This window comes from Monodon monoceros, unplaced genomic scaffold (genome assembly GCF_005190385.1).
Source record: "Monodon monoceros isolate NGI ecotype Baffin Bay Population unplaced genomic scaffold, NGI_Narwhal_1 Super_Scaffold_6, whole genome shotgun sequence".
In the NCBI taxonomy this organism is placed as follows: Eukaryota; Metazoa; Chordata; class Mammalia; order Artiodactyla; family Monodontidae; genus Monodon; species Monodon monoceros.
In genome coordinates this window covers 46804823-46828183 of record NW_021703783.1, presented here as the reverse complement: position 1 = coordinate 46828183, position 23361 = coordinate 46804823, and the positions used below count along the sequence as shown (strand labels likewise).

The 23361-nt window shown below is 37.9% G+C and overlaps 1 protein-coding gene across 1 annotated transcript in view; it reads left to right on the top strand.

Moving 5' to 3' along the window:
• TAFA2 (TAFA chemokine like family member 2) overlaps positions 1-23361 on the top strand; it is a 540141-nt gene that overhangs the window by 465075 nt on the left and 51705 nt on the right. The window contains exon 3 of the mRNA XM_029206748.1: positions 23114-23266. Within this exon, the coding sequence (XP_029062581.1) occupies positions 23114-23266 (153 nt within the window). The remainder of the gene's footprint in view (positions 1-23113; positions 23267-23361) is intronic.

Sequence of the window (23361 nt, the reverse complement as noted above, 5' to 3'; positions counted from 1 at the left end):
TTGTATCATCTCAGACATTGTAGCATTCATATTCAGAGTTCCATTTGAGTTGTTTTTTTATTTTCCTTTTCTCTAAATATTTTCAATCATTTTTTTCTCTAACCTCTTGAACATGTGGAACACAAATACAGTAACTGATTTGATGTTTGTCTGCTAATTCTTTTTTTTTTTAGATTTCTTTTTTTTGATGTAGACCATTTTTAAAGTCTTTATTGAATTTGTTACAACATTGCATGTGGGATCTTAGCTCCCCAACCAGGAATCGAACCTGCACCTCCTGCATTGGAAGGTGAAGTCTTAACTGCTGGACCACCAGGGAAGTCCCATTGTCTGCTAATTCTAACATCTGTGTCAATTATAGATCAGTTTCAATTGCTTTATTATTTTATTTTCCTTATTATAGGTCATGCTTTCCTGCTTCCTTGCATGTCTGGTAATTTTTGACTGGTTGAAAGTCTTTGTGAATTTTACCTTTTTGGCTGCTGGATTTTTTAAAATTAGAAATACTGTTAAACTTCATTTTGGTACACTGTTAAGTTACTTGGAAATAGGGTTATCTTCTCTGGGTCTTGCTTTTTAAGATTAGTAAGGCAGGATCAGAGCAGCATTTACTCCAGAACTAATTATCCTCTACTACTGAGGCAAGGCCCTTCTGAGTATTCTATTCAATGCCTCATGAATTATAAGATTTTCCAGTCTGGCTGTTGAAACCAGACACTATTCCCAGTCCTGTGTGATCTCTGGCTACTGTTACTTTTAATCCTTTTGGGTGTTTCTTTTCCCTGCCTCAAATAGTTTCTTCATAAGCATGTGCTGATCACTACTTTGCTGAATACTTGCGTTCTCTCTCTGTACAGTGTCTCCTCTCTGGTAAACTGTTTTGTAAACTCTAGCTGCTGTTTTCCCCCCAGACTCACAACTCTGTCTCCTCAGTTCAGAGTCAGCCAGGTTCCATCTGGGATCTTCCTCCCTATTTTTTTTTTTAAGTTTAATATCTCATTTTGTATGTGATTCTTATAGAGATTAAACTATTCTCATATTGGGAATTAGTTTCCTTTGGAGAAAACATGAAACTTTAATTCTTTAGTCACCTAAATTTTTTTAAAGTAACTTCCAATATACCACAGTTAGTTTAAGGCTTATAACAAGTATCTGGCCATTTGGTGATTAAAGCCATTTCAACTGCATAAAACTAGAATTTGGAAACTGAAGAGCTGAGTTTCAGTCCTGGCTCTATCACTTATTAATGATGTGGCCTTAAGCAAGTTGCTAAACCTCTCTGAGCCTGTTTCTAAAAGTGTGAATTTTCCATGCCTACCTGTTATGAAGTTACAAAGTTTATATGAGATAATAGATGTAAGAGAACAGATTCAGTATGCTATTCTGGGCTGTTCTTAAAGGTAATATTTGTTTTTTTTTTTTTTTTTTTTGGATACCAGTTGAGGAAAAAGATCTGGTTTAGATGGTAATATAAAAACATACTGAATCATTACAAATTGAGTATGAGCTACTGATACAGAGGTTTATGGATAGAAGTTACCTTTATGCATGCTTTTTATTTCACTGTTAGAACAGCAAGTTTTGATAATATGGCATATTTATCTTATAACTTAGAAAGTACTTTTAAGAGTAAAATCCTCATAAACAATATATTTTGCTAAAGCACTTTTTGTGTTTTATGCTCAATTTTTAATTTCTCACATTTCTAATATCTCTTATTTTTATTGATAATTATTTTATTTTTCCAACATTTCTTACATAGGATTTTGAGAGGAGCCATGTGTATATATAAATCATTCTTTTTTTTTCTGCCTGTATCAGAGTCAATATTTTGGCATCAGTAAACAATTATAATACAAATTTCTTCATATATTCAAAGTGCAGAGGTATTATACTCCACATCATCACAGAAAGTTCAAGGCATGATTGTCACTTCATGGGCTGCAAAAAGGCATGATGTGCACCTGGCTTCCAGAACTGTGAGAAATCCTGGCTTCCAGAACTGTGAGAAATCAATGTTTGTTGTTTAAGCCACCCAGCCTATTGTATTGGTGTTATAGAAGCTGGAACTGACTAAGTCGCCTAGGTCTCCTACTCACCATCCTTCCTTTCCCCTCTTCGCTTTCCTTTGTTTCTGTTAGGGAGGACTTATTTCCAAACTCTTCAAAAGAATTAGATTATGACCTTTCCTTCTCTCCTATTTTCCTTCCCTTTTCCAGAAAAGGCCTGTCTCACAAGAGAAAGCATGACCACCCAAATAAACCTTGGGATGACAAAAGTATACTGCTTTCATAAAGTGGCCGTGCTGCTTTTATGTCTCTGACTTCCAGTTAATCTTCTGCTTATGCATGATCTAAAGTTTGTCTTAGGTTACTTAAGTAAAAACACCACTAGAGTCATCTCCTCTGACTAAATGAACTACTAGTAAATGCCTTGAAATGAAACATTCAGCTACATCAATATTGAAAGGACATACTTCTATTCCTTCTTAATGACATTGAATTTGCTTTAAAATTGTAAATATAGGGTGCTGAATTCTTGGGTTTTTAATGGGGTCTTATTGATGATTTTGTCTTGGGACCTAAGAATCCAAATGAATTAAATTTGAAATAATTTAGTACAGCAGAAACCAACACAATGTTATACAGCAACTATACTCCAATAAAAATTCATAAAAAAAGAAAGTAAAATAATTTAAAATACTAATCACCTATTGCTTTACTAGTTTAAAAAGCAGATCCCCTTGTCCACTTCCCTTTCTGAAGTAATTTTCTATTAATGTAGTAAGTAATGTCAGGTCTGGGATAGGAAGTGAAGAATACTTTGTTAGCTTCCGGTCTGACATAGCCTTAGTGTTCATTAATCTCAATTCAATAAATGTTTATTGAATACCTACTCTGTGCCAAACTCAAGAAATCCCTGTCTTAGGTGAGGAAGCCAATTCTTACAATAGAGTATGATAACTAAGTACACTGGTGGGGCAAGAGAGGAGCTGTAACAAGCTCTTCAGTTTATTACCAGAAATAAGACTTGATTCTGTCATGTGTGATTAGACATATGAAATCAAAGCCTATTCACATGAACCTGTCTTAACCAAAATAGGGAGGCGTTATTCAACAATTCCATGTAAAATGAATATTAATTTCTGTATTCATTACAATAGCCCTTAATAGCTTTGTTTTCATATTTCTGATTGATCTTCTGTGGGCTCCAAACACTGCAGACTTCCTTGCCTGGGGCTGTCTGTCAGGTAGTTAATGATCTGTAAGCAGTGTTTTATGTAAGTAGTTTTCAAACAACTTATCGACCCTTTGATGTACAGTATGTTGAGAACTAAATATGTAAAGTATTTTAGCATAAATTCTCCACAATTAAATATTTTCCTCAAGCTTTAAGATTAAATTCTAGAACCTCCTGGAAAAAAATTATAAATGTCAGCTGTGCTTTTCATTATCAGGAAATAAAAGAGATCTTTCAAATGTTCCTAGGGGAAACAGGTTTCATATCTTTGCTAAATACCTTAAACAAACAGGAAATAAATATATTTGCTTCACCTAAGCTCATAAATACTGCATTACGTATGATGTCAACTTTAGTTAAAACCTCTTCAAATAGTCCCTGAATTAAGAGGAGCTTGAAACCTGATTAAATAACGAAAGGATAGGGAAAATCTTTGCAAGTTTAATTTTTTAGGCCTAGAATTGAACCTTGTACCTTTGGGCTCAAATATTTCCATGGGAATATAGACTTTTTTAGTAGTCATTTATACCACCGTATATAACACACGATTCCTCCTGGCCCAAACCCCACTGTTTCCTAAGGGAGATCCCCCAGTTCAGGAGGTAAAAGAACAAAATTCAAACATGTAGAAGAGTTTTGTGAGCTTTATTGGTTGGTGAGTGACATGAAATCTCATAAACTTCCATTTTCACTTCTTTTATTGGCAACTGTCCCTACGCGAAAGTAAAATTGCTGCTCTTCTTGATTTTTAATTGTAGTTATTATTATTTTAGCTCAATTATTTTGTTGGTTAGAGATTTTTAGTAAAATTTTTTGTAGTAATATATAATTGTGTTACACTATTTTTTCTATAAGATTCATTAATGACTTTAAGATATATATATTTATGGCTTGTTTCTAACGTTTTTACACTGAGGGCTTTTTTTTTCCAGCATAGCATTGTCTGTCATGGAAGGGGATTGGTAATTTTTGCTTTGCCTGAGGCTGTGGTGTGCGTACACACACACACACACACACACACACACAAATTTGATTCATGCCATAGAAAGAAGAGTAGTAAAACCATGTCAGATTTCAAGTACAGTGATATTCTAAAATCTAAGCTACTTTATAAGTCAGAAGTGTTTAAGGAAACAAACCCTGAACATCTTCATTAATCAAGCCCAGTGTGGCTGCCTGTGTTTGCAGCTGCACGACACAAATACCTCAGCCCCCAACTTCTTTTTATCCAAGCCCAGTTGGAAGTAGATGAGGCAGATTCTAGGCTAAGCTGTAGGTCTTGTGAAATTTGTCTTTCCCCTCCTTTTCCTGACTTTCCCCTCCTGCACATTCCCACTCTTTGTCCTTCTATTCCTCTCACGCTTCCTGCACCCATTTATACCTGTTGATTGACGTTTACACCACTCCTGAAATGCCTTCACACTGAAGCGATACCTCAACCAGACGTTTATCTCTGATTGTAGGAGAGGCTTATTCCTTGTTAGGAAAACCCTGTTTCCTCTGCAAGCTGGTGAAGAGATTGTTTTTGGAGAGTGAGGTAGGAGGAGGCCCTTGGGAGCTTCTGAAATCACAGTTGTCCTAGTCACGCACATTTGGTTTAGACCTTATGATGTTTTCAGTATCCAAGCAGATGTAAGCCCCTGTAAAAGAAAAAAATTGTGCTGGACCCTTGTTAAAAATGGCAAGGAGAACTTTATTCAAGACTATTGCCAAGGGAAGAGAGATGGAACTCCACTGAAATAAAAGGCAGGAGGATTTTTAAACACTGCGGGCGGCGGGGGAGGAGGATGAGTTGGAGGACAAGTACTGGAGGACCTTGAGGGGAGGCTGGTCAGTGCGATTATCTGTGTTCATCCGCATCTGCTAATTGGTGCAAATCAGAGTTAGGCTCCCACTCTCCCACAGAGACTGGGACACAGGCTCTATCTCCCCTGATGATTGTGTTTCAAAGGGATGGCTTCTTTGAGGTCCTTGAGAAAAACATCCCTGGGTTGTAAAACTGGCAGGAGACTGGAAGAAGATTCATACCTGAAAGGGGCAGAAGAATTTTCAATTGCAAATTTGCTACAGTAAATACTATAAGAAAAGGAAAATCAGGGGACTATAGTGTGGGGAGAAAAAACCCCAAAAAACCTGTCTCAAGTTTAGTCAAGCTGAGAAACTGACCCCTTCTTGTCATCCACTTTCCACATTCTTTCCCTTTCTAACCCCACCTCTAAGCTCTCCAGTTGTTAAAAAACATTATCAGGGTTTCTGGTTCTCACTGAAATTGATTGAAGTTGATCTCATGTCCCGGCATTATTGGTTTCTTCCATTTGCGACCCTTGTCCTGCCCTAACACAGGTGTACCTCTTGGCATTTATCCTCTCTCTCAGTAGGTTGCCTGCCCTCTCTTTTGATTTTAATCTGAGCTCTGCCGTTTCTTCCATATACCCTGTCCCTGAATCACCTACACTATGTTCTGGGATGTTTGACATTGTTTTCAGAATGGGCATTTAATGATTTTCATGTTGTGACCATCCTTATTTGGACAGATATCCTCAGACACACCCGGAACACAGAATTATTTACACCTCTGGTTGTAAAGTTTTGCCTAAAATCATTATCGTTTGGGCTGCATTCTCTTCATTAATAGAGATGTTCTCATACTGAGTATTAATATTTATAGTAACAAAACAAAGCAAAAGAGCAGATTGGATAGAAAGACACCATGGATGCAGCAGCTTTGCTTTCTGACAGTGAGAGGAAACCACGTGATTGCACCTGGGCAAACCTCCAGCCCAGCACAGGCTTTTCAAAGAAAACATGGCTGATGCTTTGGAGTGAAAAACCTCCATCCTCATGTAGGAAAGCATGTTTCCTACCAACTGATTTTAGTCTCCTCTAGAATTTTAGTCTCCCATAATCCCCACCATGAGAGTTCACAGGACATAATGATCCAAAGCAGCACATTTTCAAAAGCCTGGGTAGTTAGCCCAGAATAAGACCATTGTTAGCAAGGGCAGGCTTTAGCAGAACAGTTCAGGGTGAGCATTGGCTGTGATTATATGTTCCAGTTTGCACCCAGACAGCTCCATTTAATACCTATTATTCCAGCATAATCATTAATAGCAAACCCCTTTACTCTCAAATGGGTCCTGATTTGGATAATAAATTATATGGTCACTTGAACTTTGTCACTCCAAGTACTGATTCCTTCTGAGGGTCCTCTACACCTGTACCCGTGTGTAGTAAAAGTACTCCTCATTCTACTTGCTTTCAGATGTGCAATTATTGGATTAACTTTTCTCATATTCACTCTCTCTCTTTCACACACACACACACACACACACACATACACATGCACAGACATGCATACCACTACCTCCAAAGAAAAAAATGTACTTCTTAGGCTGACTACGTTTTAAGCATAATTTAAGAAGAAAAGTGTTTTCTTAAATACAACATCATATGCAAAGATACTTGCCCATAGTGAACGCAGAGCTTTGTATTATTGATATGACGCTAAGCACAGTTCCTTCTCCAACTGGGCTCATTGCTTTGTGTCTTCAAAAAGCAGAGATGTGGTGGTGACCTTTTATCTACAGAAAGAGTTGAAAATTATTTTAAAGCAAGTTTGAAGCCAAAGGTTTGAAAATTATTTTAAAGCAAGTTTCCTCTTCCTTCTGTCTTTGTAAGCAAAGGGTAACTGGTAAAATGATTTATTTTCTTTGGTCTTAAGCAAATTCCCAGAAGCAAGTAAGGGGGTGGTTACTCATGGAGGAGGGTTAGTCATCTAGTTACAAGTGGACATTGGTATTCACATTTCTCAAAAGCTGAAATTGAATCTCAGAGCAATTACATAATTCATTGAAGACATAGCTAATAAGCAAGAGGGCCAGGGCTGATCTGATTTCATAGCCTGTATCCTGAATCAGTCCCCTGTGCTGCCTTCCAGCTATGTCATAATTTGCTGAAAGTTTGGCTTCTCCACCAAGGCAGAGACTTTGGCCTCCCTGTGTTTAGCATACCACGGGCATTTAGTACATATTAAATGAACAAATTATTGAAGTCATGCATGAGAGGCAGAGGGAATAAGGATGACAGCCAGAGTGGGTGGGGGGGCACAGGGTTGGACCTAAAAGGTCAAGGATGGTGGCAAGTGTCTGTCAGTAAATGTTCACAAGACGTCATGAGGACTCTCACTAAGAGTCCCAGGTGAGAAGCAAATTTAGCATGGGGTGGTGGGGGTCAAATGATATAATGAATAAGGTTCAAGAGTGAGGGTTTGGTGGCAGAACAGTTTGACAGTTTTTCTGAGCAGCTTTCTTGCCCCTTAGGCTAGAGAGACAATTCAGGATTAAGGCGTGGGCTTTGAATTCACTGAAGCCTCAGGTTGAGCCCTTTAAAAAAAACCAAAAGTATAGAGGTAACCGCTTTACATTCAGTATCCCATTTCATGCTCACAATGGTTTTTTGAGGTAGATAGTTTGATTCCTATTTTATGACCAAGCCCCCTGAGACTTTGGAGTGAAGTCACTTGAATGAGGTCATGCACAATAGGTCAGCTTTCCAATCCGGGTGTGTCTGACCCTAGAGAATGGGCTCTCAGCTGTCCTTCTCCTCAGAAGGGCTTCATGAGAATGCTGATGCCACTGAGGTAAGAACAAACCACCAACCGCATCTCACTCCCCATCAGTGACACTACCTCCTACTTCACCAGAGGTGTTAAGCAAATTGTCATTTCTAGCAATAGCAAACATTTACAGAATATGTACCATGGCCAGAATCTGTTGCAAATACTTTCTATGTATTAATTAATTAAGTCCTTAAGACAGTGCTATGAGGCACATACTATGATTTTTCTTCATTTTACAGATGAGGAAACTGAGCTGTAGAGACGTTAAGTAACTTGTCAAAGGTTATGTAGCTAGTAAAGAGCAGAACTGGAATTTGAATCCAAGTAGTCTGGCTCTAGAATTTGTGTCCTCGACTACAGTTGACTCTTGAACAGTGTGGTGGTGAGGGACATCCACCCTTGGAGCAGCCAACCATCCCCATAAAACTTACAGTCCACCCTCCGTGTACGTGGCTCCCACGCATCCAGGATTCTGCTTCTGCAAATGCAGCCGAGCACGGATGGTGCAGTACTGTGGTATTTACTACTGAAAAAAATCTGTGTGTAAATGAATCTGCACAGTCCAAACCCGTGTTGTTCAAGGGTCAACTGTGCTATGCGATTATTTACATTATCTACTGACTCTTCGATGAGAGGGTAACTTGCTGAGGACTATATCCATAAATTAGTTTCATTTGAAACCACTGCCATCGTCCTATCTTTCATCCTGAAGAGTGTTCTCGCAAGGATAATAGGAGCCCTGGATTTGTAATAGTGATGATAATAATAATAGCTAATAACCACTGAACATTGTCTATGTGGTAGACACAGTGCTAAGAGCTTTACCTCCCTTTTGTAATTTAATCTTCGCAGCAACATTGTGAAGTAGGCTTATCATTCTTGTTTTGCAGATGAGGAAACTGCAGCTTGAGTGTAAGAAACTTGCTCAAAGTTACACAGCAAGTCACAGCTGTGTAAAAGCCAGCATCTGTCTGCTTTCCTCTTGAAACCACCAGATGCTCTGCTGCCTCCCAGCCCAAGGCTGCTTGAGCCTTTGATTCATTAATTAGTTTTGCTGGATGGTGTCCATTTTACACTGCCCATGAGGGCCTGTTACTGTACATGCTCACTTCGCTTTCAGGAGAAAAAAGGCAAATTACCAAAAGAACGAATTAACACCAGGGAACTTTTCCACAAAATAACATTCCTGGGATGCCACTTGGTTAGTATTCACTTACTGCTACATTTCACACTGTGTCATGTGTTTTTTTGCATCCGTTTAAAGCTATACTTCCAACACACCAGAGGACTGGATGCCTATAATCAAGGCAAAGATTAAACTGAAAAGTTAAATGAGGCTTAGGATATAAATGTTTAAAGAAGCAAGATAACTGTTTTAGAAAGTTTTATGTTATAAATATTTCAATATAAGGTTTTGGATAGTATATGTACTGTGTTTAAATATACACGTGTGTAAACAAAACAGAAATAAATACCTTTCTATATTGTTATTAAAGATGTCAGTGAATTATAGAAATTTAAAACTGGAGGAAGCTTAGAGATCATTTAGTCTAGACCAGGAAACTAAGCAGGACCAATATTGCTGACTTGACTTGGCAAGCTTCCAAGAATCTTGCAAAATTCAGATTAAACATCATCTTCTTTACAAATTATTTCCTATCTCCCTTCTCACACCTGCCCCTTCCTGGCTGCAATTCATTTTTTAAATTATCTTAGTACATTCTCTGGCTATGTGGGTCATGGCCTCTTTATCACTTTATTTTACATGGCTCTCCCCCTCTTCTGCCTTCTAAGCTCCTTGAAAGCAGGGACTGTTTTCCCTTCAGTTTTACATTCTCAGGAGACAGCGCAATGCCTGGAACTTAATCAGTGTTAGATGAATCTTCTAATGTGTGTGAATGAGTTTGCAGAGATCTCAGGGTTAGTTAGTAGTGGAGTGCAAATGAGGGCACAGATATTTCCGACTCACCGACCAATGATCCTTCTACTACACTTTGCTGCTTCTCTATTCTAATTTGAATTTCCCATCATAACTGAATTCTAAACACATTTTTTAAAAAGGACATTATCAGAAGCTATCAACAACCAAAAAAGTTAAATTGATATGTCGGTGTAAAATTCTTACCCAGTGACTAGGGAGTATAGAATATAATTTCTCAAAGAGCTACTAGCATCTAAAAACTTTTTTAAAAGGCTTATGTAGTTTTCCTTAAAAATTCAACTTAGGATTTATATCCTTTTGATCTAGAGTGACACTCAGAACCTGGATGTTCCATATTGAAATTACTGAAGTGTTGAGGAAAGATAACCTAAATTTGCTTTTTATGTCAATCACTGGGAACAAAGCAAACCTTCCATGTGTGAGAGAAGATTTGGTTGGAAGGCAAAGATTTTGTTCATTCTTGAATAATACCAATTTCTTCTGTTTATAGATATCTTGCTGGCTTCAAAAAATACTTCAGATGTAGAAAACCTCTTAGTATATTGAAGGGTATGGGATTATGAATCTGCAAAATTAGATACAGGAAATAGAAGTTCATCCTTCTCTCAGTAGATAATCATTTTTTAAAATTAAATTACTTAATGCCTCTATCTATCTAGATTTGTATGTGGCTTATATTTTCAGAGTGGAAAAGAAACTTAGAGATCCTTCTAATTTTGTAGTTGAGGAAACTGAAGTCCAAATAAGTAAAGTGATTTTTCAAAGAGTTGTCCTGACCAATTTGGGACCAAAGTCAAGGTCTCCAGGGTCAGAGTACAATATCCCACTGCTTCTCTGATGAACAGGTTTTCACTGATTATGTTGGAAGTTTCTTCTATTATGTACAAATGCTACTGGTTGAAATGCTTTTAGCTGACATTACATTTTTTTCTTTAATACATGGTATTAAATGTTCTATCATATATGGCCAACTTCCTTATTTTATGGATGATAAATTGTGATTTAGAGAGATAGTTAACTGAATTACCCAAAATTAAATAGTCATTTTGTGGTAGTTCTGGAAATAGAATTTAGGGCTTCTGACCTCCCAATCCAGGGCTCTCTTCTTGAAACTCTACTTGGTTCTCCAACAGAGCAAATTAAGCACATATCCACAAAATAGCAAGGTCAAATGTTTTTACAATTCTAATAAGTTCATCTAAGCCTAGACTTGAAAAAATGATTAAATTTACTGTTTTTTCTCTCTTGAGAACTCTTGTAGTAAACCATTTATGTATTCATTTATTCATCAAGCATATTGATTTTTCTATTATGGATCTCAAACTGTGCCTCAAGCTGGGGATTCGGAGATGAATAATCATGAGTTTGGGCCTCACAATTTAGTAGAGGGAAAGAGAGATATAAAAAGTAAATATAGAAAACTGTCACAAGTGTGGCAAAATAAGTAAGAAAATGTTAGAGGACAGAGCAGTCCAGTCTACCTGAAGGGTTGATTAAATCTTCATTGAGTAGGTGTTACAGTGTTCTGAACTTTAAAGATGGGTTAGGTGCTCCCGTGGAGTAAAAAGTGGGGCCAGCACTCAAGAAAGAGTGAAAGGTGCTGAGCAATGATATAATAAAATTATAAAAATAGTTTATATAACTTCTGCATAGGTTGCAGCAGGAGTGCCCAGGAAAGTGAGGCTGGAGAAATCAGAGTTGGCCTGATGTAAGGATACGTGCGCTATGCCCAAGAGTTTTGAATTTATCCTATGAAAAACAACGAGCCAAGGATACTTTTATACCCTAGGCTTTATTTTAGAAAGACCTACTATGGTAGAATGTGTGTGTTTATGTGTGTAAGGGAACGATCTAGCAAATAGGGACCCTCATGATTATTCAAGGAAAAGATGCTACGGATGCCTAGGCTAGGACAGTAGAAGTGAGGTCGTAGAGGAGGGAGAGAAATTAAGGTGTAAAAGAGGCAAAATGAGAGGAATTTGGTGAGCAAAGAGATGTGGGGAGTTGGTAATGGAAGTGACATTGAACTAAAATTAAGAGAGCTGAGTACTAATCTATGATCTTGAATTAGGATTCTGTTTTCTAACCATCAATTTCTTTTTTGTAAAATGGCCAAGTAGGACTTTATTAGACTTGAAGTCTCTAAAAATCAATTGATTCTCTTTTAGATATTCACATTGTATATAAATAGATTCAAGGATTTAAGGCCTCCATAATAATTATAGCTAACATTTACCCTTTATCATGTATCGTTATGAATGTTGACTCAGTTGATCCTCATTATAACCCTTTATGGTAGATGATAATGCAATTCCCATTTTACAGATGAGGAGTTGAGGCTTAATGTTTTCAAATCACATCTTTTATCTTCTGCATGTCTTAGTCCACGTGGGCTGCTATAACAAAATACCAAAGAGTGGGTGGCCTATAAACAACAGAAATTTATTTCTCACAGTCCCGGAGGGTGGAAGTCTGAGATCAGGGTGCCAGCACTGTAGAGTGAGGGCCCCCTTCTGGGTTTCAGACTTCATGTTGTATCCTCACATTGCAGAAAGGGTAAATTCGCTCTCAGGGCTCTCTTTTATAAGAGCACCAAATCTAATCACCTTCCAAAGGTCCCAAAGTTCCTACCTCTTAATACTATCACCTTGGGTATTAGGTTTTCAACATATGAATTCTGGGAGGACACAAACATTCAGACTATAGCACCGCTCTTTTTATTCTCTGTGTAATTTTTCTCATGAAGCACTTGGATTGTACCCAACTCCTTCCTAGGTCCATTACTAGGAATATTATTGCATATTAATTAATACTGGCTATTGTAACAGGTATAACACTCAATCTTATTGGTTTAACATAGCCTAAGTTTATTCCTTGTGCATGTGAATCCAGTTAGTATCAGGAGGTAGATCTCTCCTCTACACAGTCATTCAGGGGCCCAGGCTGATGGTGACTCTTCAGGATCACCTTTGGCACTGACATCTATCTGAAAGGGGAAGAGAGAGAGTGGCTGATAGAGTGGGAGGTTTTTTGTAGGCCTGGTCTTGAAGAAGTATAACTCATTTCTGCCCCTCTTCCATGTGTTACGTGCAAGGGAGACTGGAAAATGTAGTCTAGTTGTGTGCCCAGGAGGGAAGAAAAAGGAGGCTTGGTGAATAGGTAGATACTCTCTTTTAAAGGTGGGACTTGAACCTGGACCATCTGACTTCAGTCTCCTCACCCAAACCACCGTGTTACATATTACCTTTTGGACTTGATTGCTCTCATGGAATCAACAGTAATCAAACTATTTTGTACATAAAGCAACGTGAGGATACAGGTTGACTTTATAGTGAATATTACACTGTGTAGTTAAGATTTGTGGCTTCATACAGGTAAGAAATAAATCCAAAATATAAATTTCATAAACTCTCTTCTGTTTCTCATTAAGTTCAGTGACTTAGTGAGGTTAATTTGTCAGTTGGAAGCAATTAAAAAAATACATTTTACTTCGACTTTCATTTTCTGATAGGTCTCATATATTGTACCCATTGTAATGAAACTTAATCATTTCGTAAACTCATAACACTTTAGAAATGGAAGGAACCTTTAAATTATCTCTCAAACTAGTCTGATTTCCTCATTTTGCAAATGAGGATAGAGGCTCAGGGACTTACTCAACATTTCACTCTTCAGGGACAGCATCCCATCTTCCTTTTCACTGCTCTCGCTGCTCACTCTATCATTTCCCTGAAGAAGCTCTTGGGCTGCCTGCTCTCCTTCCTAGGAGCAATTACAGGAATATTATTAGTCATAAAAGAACAGTGTGACTCTCATAGTGTTTAGGAATTGGGGATGTTCTGATTCTTCACATTTTGGGGGTACAATTTGGGATTAAGCAGGAAATCTACTTTTAAACGTTTGCCTTTAGAAACATTTAAAAGAATATTATGGATCATTTCCCCCTCGTAGTAATTGGAGTTGGTTATCTTTTGAAATGTCAACTTTCACTATGAGGTAAATATGGGAAGTGAGACTGTTGAATGGTGAATTTCCTGGATCCTACTTTGAAGGTGGAAACTTGTCTTTTGCTCTTAAAAGTGGGAGTAGAAAATACTTCTTTTTTTTAAAATTGAAGTCTAGTTGATTTACAGTGTTGTGTGAGTTTCTGACATACAGCAAAGTGACTCAGATGTGTGTGTGTGTGTGTGTGTGTATACACACACACACATATATATATGTTCTTTTTCATATTCTTTTCCATTATGGTTTATTCCAGGATATTGAATATAGTTCCCTGTGCTGTACAATAGTTCTGATTGATAATTAGCTTTTGTTAATTTTAACTTTATCTAAAAAAAGGAAATATCCTAGTCAGTATATTATTTTTGGTTCAAAGAACAGAGACATCATCAAATTACGTCAGGAAAAAAGGGGCTCACTGAAACCTATTCTATAAAATATTTCAGGAATTGAGGAAAAAGTTCAGGAAGACCTCAGGAGAGGCAGACACCAAGGCAGGTGGTGGAACTACCTACTTCTTTATCTCTTACCTTTGCACCTGTGCTTTTTTCCCACTCCTATGTGTCCCCATGTCTCAACACAGTGAGGCTCTCACAAAGCTCTCCACAGGTTACCTGACTCCTGATGCCAAATGACCTTTGGACTCAAGTGCCCATTTCCATGGGACAATTCTGTGACTTTTAGTTAAAATTTCTAGAGAAATGGATTTGATTGGTCCAGTTCCTCTTTTTCAGAGCAGACCTTACCAGCAGAAGTTGTTGGACAGTTTATAAAGAGACCAATATTCTTTGAGGTTTGCCTTCCTCAACATCACTTCTCATTTAAAACGTGGATATAGAAGATGTTCATGATTGAGCTGAGGGGCAGTGAATCTAAAATTCCCCCAAGAATGAATCTTCTTCTGTTCTGCCTCTTTCTCTTAAAATAGACTGTGGTACATCCTCTCGTTGAGAGTTTGCTTCTGTTAACGGAGACCGTACTGTTATTAGGAATATTATCCTTTGTGGCAATCTGTTTTTCCCCAATAATTTTATTTTTTCCATATGAAACTAGAGCAGTTTTAGAAAACAAGCTCTGTAAAAATGTCATTGACATTTGGTTATTTCCTCCCCAATCATCCTGACTTCATAAATTATGTGAACTTTTGAAATTCATTGAACTTTTTAAATGACCATTTCTTTTAATTAGATTGCTTCATCATGAAAGTCTAAAAATGTGCCCCATTTTTTCAGTCTAATGAATTAAAGTGAGAAATTAGCTGTCTCAGAAAGTTTTTGTTTCAGCACATTTTTTCCATTCAAAGTGATTTACAGCAACCTGAATCCACTAACTAGCTTGCACTTCAGATGCCTATTGGTCCATGTAGGTGATGCTTTATTTCTGCTTAGAAGGTGTAAGCATACTCTGGGGAGCTAGTCAAGCTGGGTAAAACTATTAAATAGGAGTGTATGGAGACAAACAAAATTTCAGAGTCAATGAGACAAATCAGAATACAAATAAGAACTGAAATCTAATGGAGAGGAAACCAAGTAGGAACAAATTCACAACTTGACGCTGAATTTACTCTCTTCTGTGGCTTATGTCAGATTAATTTTTTTTACATGCATCTCATGTCAACACAATTATGTGTGTATACATATATATATATACACATAGATTTTTTAAAATATTAAATTAGAACTTTTATAGAATATAGATCTTTCTCTAACAACTATATCTTTTAAATTTATATGTTGTATCATTTTGGTATTCATTAATTACATTAATAGTTAAAATTAAAATCACATTTAAGTAATGCTATACAATTTAAAAGCAGTTTCACATACATTATCTCATTTGGTCTTTATAAGGGCTCGATGGAGCTATCTTAGAGATGAACAAACCAGTTCTTTGAAAGGTGAATGGGCTTAAGCATTTACTCAAGTATAGTATAGGTTAGGGTAGACTTGCACTGAGATATTTCAGTTCCAGAGTGCACGTCCTTTCTAGGCTACCAAGCATCACATGTAGGAACAGTGATACACTTCTTGCTTTCCTTCACATCACCTGGAACTATAGTCTACTGCATGTGCGTGGAGCTCTGTAGAAAAGACCTCATATGATAGTGTTGAAGATCATGGTTTCTGACAGCAAACTGTCTGAATTCTCACCTCTGGTTTTGTCTATTACTATTTTACTTTGGGCAAGTTACTTACCATTTCTCTGGCTCAGTTTCTTCATCTGTAAATTGGGGATAATTATAGTTTCCTCTTTAATGGTTGTTGTGATGATAAAATGGAATAATGCATAGCATACAGTGAATAGTCTATGGATGTTACTTAGCAAATACCACTATTCCTTAAATTGTTTCCAGAGTGAATGGATTATTCTTACATTTAGAATGTGATATGCATAGCTTTGTGCTCTTATTGACCAAAGGCCAGCCACCACTACTCAAGGTAAATGATTTGCATTAATACTATTCTGTGAACCCATTTTTCATATTTATGTATACAGTTGGTTCACAGGTAATGGCTAAAGTGTGACCATATTAACATATATATAAACATATATGTGTATATAATTATATAAAATTAAATGTGTCTATATAGGTATGTGTATATATATATAATTTTTAAAAATTTATGCACACATATAAACCAAATGCTATTCAGATTTTTTTTCTTATGGAGAAGGTAAAAAATAGTTAGAAACAAAGATTTTGCTAAAATGCCTTATAAGACTTCATTCCAGAGTATTCCAGTCATAATAGCTTTGCAAAAACATTTAGGAATCTTAAGATAGGATTTAAGAGGCAGTCTCTTAAGGCCATGTTTCTGGGGAACCAGTAGGGCGGTATCCTATTGTTGAAATGATATATGAAGGTAATAACCTTGGAAGGCAACAATTAGAGCTGGGCAAGACTTGGTAATCCTGTTTTCATAAGAATTAAAACCTATGTGTTCTCTAGTGTCATTTCACAAAAATGTAGGAGGCAACATTTTGTATTAATGCATCACATTCAGGGAGGAGAAAATAGCAGAAAGGTGTGGGGCTTTTTGTTGTTTTATCTTTTGTGACTTGGGGATTGTGACATGAAGAAAATTGTTCATTCTTTTTTCATTTAAATCTTCTCCAGGGGGTCTTGCATCATTTTAGTATGACGCCGATTGTCTGTGAAGTCTATTTTGTTAATTTGGAAAGCCCTAATATTTGATTAGATTAGTTTATCATGAGCTCTGTCTGACTCCGTGTAGAGAATTCTAGTAACTGCTTGAATTTTTTACAGTCTCATTAACCTTTTAAAGGAAAACCACAGGAATTAGTTTTACCTTCTTAAATTGCTTGTTTACCATTTATTAAACACATGCCACATACTAGCAGTTTACATGAAAAATTAGCCTTTGTCTACAAGAATTTGACATGAGAAGTTAAGATATATAGCAGACAAATAAGAAAACTATGTGTGTGTATATGTATGCCATGCTTAGGTGAACTAAATTTTGCTAGAAGATTCATGTCCCTATTTTGAGATATCTCATTTTACTTACCATATATACTGGCATATATAAAAATATTGAACAGTCAATATTCTCCCTACCCATGCCTTAAGACTCTTTGAGTGCAGGATTATCCATCCTTCCATCCATCCATCCACCCACATCCACCTACCTACCTGCCTATCATCTATTCTATTTTAACAAGGTTAATCATCCCCTTCTCATCCCCCCACAGAAAGCTTTACAACTTCAATTTTAATAAGAAGGACAAAGTCTGATAGAGATTTTTCACAAAATCCTACTTCTCACAAGGAAACTCAACCTGTGTGTCTGTGCATTTTATTCACAGGCAATGAAGAGAAAGGGCAGGGCAGAAAGGCCTTGGGTCTGTGAGGCTTGCTCATCTGCGTCACCTTTGTTATTAATTCCTTAACATTTAGTCCCATATTCTCTGAAGGGGGAGGACATGCCTCTCTTCTTCCCAGTGCAGCTCCTACCTTATCCTTCTCTTCATTACACCATATGGGCATCATTTTACCTCCTTTCTTCTCAAAGAAGAAATAAGCACACTTTCTTCACCAGAGCTCTGACATACTGAACTTAGCCAACATAATTATCCAATTGTAAAATGACTCTTTACAACCATTTGAATTATATAAACATCTGAACAACATTTTCTTGTTTCTGTTCGTTCTGCATTGACTCAATAAGCTAGAATGATCCAGGTTTTTGAGATATCATGTTTCACTGACTTATCCTTCAACTAACACATTTGACAATATATATCCTACTGCACAACCTAGGAAGCAATGGAAAGTACTACTGTGTAGTCAGGGTAGGCTAAGTTTTGTGACAGTAGCAAACAACCACCAAATTTTAGAGGCTTATAACACTTTAAGGTTTCTCACTCATATGTCCATATGGTTGGCGGGGACTCTGTTTCATGTCTCTTGGGGACTCAGGCTGATATAGTCTCTCCTATCAAGAATGTAATTAGTTGCTCTTGCTGGTGGGAGAAATCTGGTGAATAACACTAGCTATTAAAATGTCCACACAGACTGATATCCTTTGCTTTTGCTCGTAAGTTCAGCTTTCATTTCATTGGCCAAAGCAAGTCACATCACCACATCTAGATTTAATTAGTGGGGTGGAGAAGTACAGTTTTCCTTGTCAGGAAAAGTAGAAATGAATTTTGACATTGGCATTGGGAAGGGAAAACCAGGTGCAAATTTTTCACCTGTCAATTCTTTTCCAACATATGATTAAAATTTCCTTGTAACAAAGATGATAAAATGGCCCTGGTGGATGATGCTGAAATGGTGCCTGCCTCTTTTCTCAGGACAGAGACTAGTGGAACCTCGCTGTGTGCTCCTGGCCGCTGCAGTTCTGTGGAAAAGAGAGCCCAGCCACTATCCAGCTCTTCCTGAAGCTGTCTCAGCTCGGTCCTCTGCCTGCTAGCATCACTCTCTGAAGAAACCCTAATAATCTCTTGTTCTCTAAACTGGCTTCCATTCAGAGACTTGCAGGACACATCTCATCATGACTTACATCTCTGTTTCCCTAAATTGCTATCAGAGCTCCAAGCATCCCAAATTATCTATCATCACACAGACGTTTATTTCCATTTTGTTCTGTAATCCCACCCCTTCATTCATTCCACTGTGTCCTCTACAGTTTACTGGGTGCATATCAGCCAACTCCCTGCCGGGCAGTCCTACTACTCTTTCCCAGTAAATTTATTCTTCCTCTTTGAAATATATATTTCATATTCTGTTTTTCTTCTCAAACATCTCTCATATTTCATAGCAAAATGAGATAAAATCAGATATGAAACTTCATCTTCTCACCAACTAATCCGCTCACACCTACCTGACTCTGTATTCACATATCTCACCTTCACTCTTAGGATTAAATGTCCCCACACGAATCTAATGCCAACCCCCTAGGTGCCCTCAATCTCAATTCCTTATTTCCCTTTAAGGACATTCTTTTTTTAATTATCCATTTTCTCTCCTATATTGTCATTTTCTTTTTCTCAGATTTTTCCAGCAAGCAAGCATGCTTTTGTGGCATCCATTAAAAAACTTTCCTTGAACCTTTGCTTCATTCCAACTATTACTTCATCTCCTTCTTCCCTTCACAGAAAAACTCCCTGAAAGAAATTTTTATAATTATCTGCAGTTTTGCATCTCATTCTCTAATAAACTTACTATAATCATGCTTTTATCTTCATCATGCCATTAAAATGATTTTTATCTAGATCAAGTGCTAATAATAGCTAACACAGAGTACCTGCTATGAGGCAGGGAGTGTTCTAAATACTTTATACATATTAACTCATTTAATCCCCAAATCAACCATATGAAGATGCTGCTATTAATATCCCTCTTTTAGATATGAAAAAATACTAATCAGAGATATCTGATGATGTGTCCAAGGTTACAGTGCTGTTTGAAGAAGCTTAGATTTGAACCTAGCTACTGTGGTTTTGGAGGCTCTGTTTTAACTGCTGCATCATATTATTTTTTTAGGAGACAATTATTTCGCTTCATTTATTAAACCTTTCAGCAACGTTTGACATAACTGACCAATCCCTCTTTCTTGAAACATTTTATTCTTTGTTTTTCCATGCCTTTATCTCATGTTCTTTTTCTCTTACCTCATGTTCTGCTCCGTATCAGTTTTTTCTACTGTCTCCCTTCTTCCAGATTTAGGTTCTGGACTATTCCTTCCCTACTTCTCTATCGGTAGCGGTAGCCTTTCCATGGTAATTTAGTCCAGTCTATGGCTTTAAATATCACCTATCAACCTAGATCTCTTAAGTGTGTATCTGCAGTCCAGATCTCTTCCCTAAGCTCCATTTTATAAATGTTGCTGCCTGATTTACATCTCTACTCCTGTGTCTTATAAGAATCTCAGACTTAACACAGACAAAACAGAACTACAGTAATTTCGACCCAACCCAACTTTTGCCAAACTCCCCTTTCCCAGGCCTCCTCTATCTTCCAGAACCACCAAATTCTAATTCCTCAGGACAAGCTTAGGAGTAATCCTTAATTCCTCTTCCCCTCACAGCTCATACTCAATCCATTAGCAAGTCAAACCAACTCTACTCTGAAATATCCCTCATCTGGTACTCCTTCCCAACCCTTAGTCTAGTCTGTGTCCCATCCTTCACCTCCTGAACTCCTGCAACCCCTTCACGACTGGTCTCCCTGCTTTCACTCTTGCTTTCTTCAGTCCATTCTCTAAAGAGCAGCTTGAGCAAACTTCTAAAGCATTAATGAGATGACAACATTTCCACCCAAAGGCTTTCCCTTGCAACGAGAATAAAATCCAATCTCTTTACCATGGCATCCCCGCCCCTACACCATCTTCCTACGTTTCTGACATATTGTCCTCAGCCTCTCAGCTGTTCAGCCACAGTACATCCACACTGGCCATCTTGCTGTCCTGGGAACACACCACACGTTTCCCCATTTCAGAACCTTGTCATTTTCTGCTCCTTCTCTTTGGAAAGTTCCTCCTTTCTTAGCTCTTCATCATGGAGGCTTTCTTCTCATCATTCAGGCCATTATTCAGGTTACCTCCTCAGAGAGGTTTTCCCTGAGAGTCACAAAAATCTGCCTTCCCTCCATGCTTGATTACTCTCAATCACATTACCCTACTGCATTTCTTTCAAGGAGCTAAAAATCTAATATTGTCTTACTTAATCATTAGTACCTAATTATTATTTGTTTTCTCCACAGGAATATGAGCTCTTTGAGGGCAGGTCTATGTCCATCTTACACATTGTTGCATCCCCATTACTCAGAACCATGCCTGATATGTGGTATTGACTCAAAATGTGACTAAGTGAGGTTCAGTGTAGAAAGCAGTATTTTGACTCGTATAATATTACATAAAGCATTCAATAAATTAAAACAAACTGAATCGTCCTTAGCTAAGAAAATATTTTCTAGAGCGCAAGGAACAGAAATCCGGCTTTCAAGTTTTTAGCTTTTGTTTGATAGCCTTGTGTTTGAATCACACATGGAGAAATCCCCATTTGTATCTACCATGACAGAAAAATCTTTGTGACATTGGAAATGGTATCTGCTTCTTAACATTCTTTTGAGGATTATGTGTCAAAGCTGTATGTTACACCTGAGTTTCTCGGTTTCACATGGTGGGTGAGGTGGACAATCCATGCGGTTTGGTCTCTCTTAGAAGAAAAATCCAAGCAATCTAACCTGAGTTACTGCCTAGTGGTTCCTCATCTCTGAGGGGAAGATTGATATGAATGCATGATGTACTCATTTCATTTACAAAATGATCTCAGTATACTTTATAACATTAAACAACTTCCTATGTGCTACTTTTCTATTTAAATCTGTTTTTATATCAGTCACGTTCTTACATTTCTGAAAGCATAACATTTCAACAAATGTTTGATTTTAAGCTGGTTTTATCTTTAGCAGATGGAAAATTTGCTTGATCATTTCACAGTAGGGTTAATACTTTGAAGAAGAGATGCTGGGTAGAAAACACAATGAAGGCAAACTCGAACCCTATCCTAATGTGATAAGTGAGGTCCAAAAATTTCAATCACCCAAACAGTTCAGTAGCCTTACTGTGAGGTTAAGAAAATGGGTGATGGAGCCTCACAGCTTAGTGAACTGGCTTTTTCCAGGCTAGATATAAATCCATCCAAGTTCTGGCTGTGGTGGTTGTCATTCGGTGGCAGTTGTTCCCTCAGGCAAAACGGAAAGGAATGATTTTTTTTTTTCCCCTCCTGAATAGGCATTTAATTGTCTTATTTCAGTTGGAAGCAGTAGTTGGAGAATAAGTTACAGGAACAGACAAACCAAAAAAAAAAAAACAACAAAAAAACCCCAAAACCAAAAAACCCCACGTAACTTAAAGTGCTTCAGACTGCAAATGTAAACACAAGGGCGAGGGGAGGCCACCGAGCTCTCTCCCCTGACCTGAGACAGGAGGGTCATGTCATTGTCGGGTCCCTTTACCATCACCACCCTCTGATCTCAGCCCTGCAGGTGGGAGGGAGGGAGGGAATGTCAGAGGCAGGGAAGAGGACTTAAAGGAACGAGGAAAACACTTTTTAAACTTAGAACCAGGGTGCAAGGTGGGGGGCAAGGGAGCTCCTGGAGCCCTTGCCTTGGCTGAGGGGTGGGGCCAGCCCCCCCAGGAGGTGCGGGAAATACTGTTGGCTTCATGCCGCAGCCATCCCTGAGGCTGGATGGAACGTTCAGGAAAATGGCAGGAATTTCAGAAATCACCCAATTAGTTCATTTCCAGGGAAATTGAGCAGAAGAATCCTGAGGAAGTGGGTTCCCACCCTCTGCCTCCTGATTTCTGAAAAGAATTTCCCTTCCTGGCCCTTACACTCACCCCTAGATGAAGAATATAACCTTTATCAACCCACCTACTTTGAGAATAAGGTTTGTCTCAGCCCTAGTACAGGGCACCTTGTCCGGGGGTTCCCTTACTTTGATCAACACGTTGAACAAAAAGGTGTAAAAAAAGTCATATGCAAATAAATATGTTTTTGATGATACCACACATTGCCTCTATATTTCAGACTGCTCTAACAGTTCATTGTAATCTAGTCACTAATTGTTCCTGCTTCACCAAGCATTTACTGACAGAAATGGTCCTACCACATTTAACAAAGAGATCAAATCTGCATCATGGAGTCAGCATCATTGTATTTCTAGTTTCATGCATGGTGGATCCTTTATAGAGCTATATTTAATGTGCTTCTAATTAAAAAGGGGGGGAGTATCCAAAGCTTTCTCAATGTTATCTCAACTTTTGTTTTTGTTTGTGCAGCTCACCATGTTAAAACGGGCACTTGCGAGGTGGTGGCACTCCACAGATGTTGTAATAAGAACAAGATAGAAGAACGGTCACAAACAGTCAAGTGCTCCTGCTTCCCTGGGCAGGTGGCAGGTACCACACGAGCTGCTCCATCTTGTGTGGATGGTGAGGCTTCTTCCATTGCTCTTTGGGATAGGGTAGACGAGGACAGCTTAGAACTGGAATCCCACTATGATGCTGATGACTGGGGTTAATCCTGG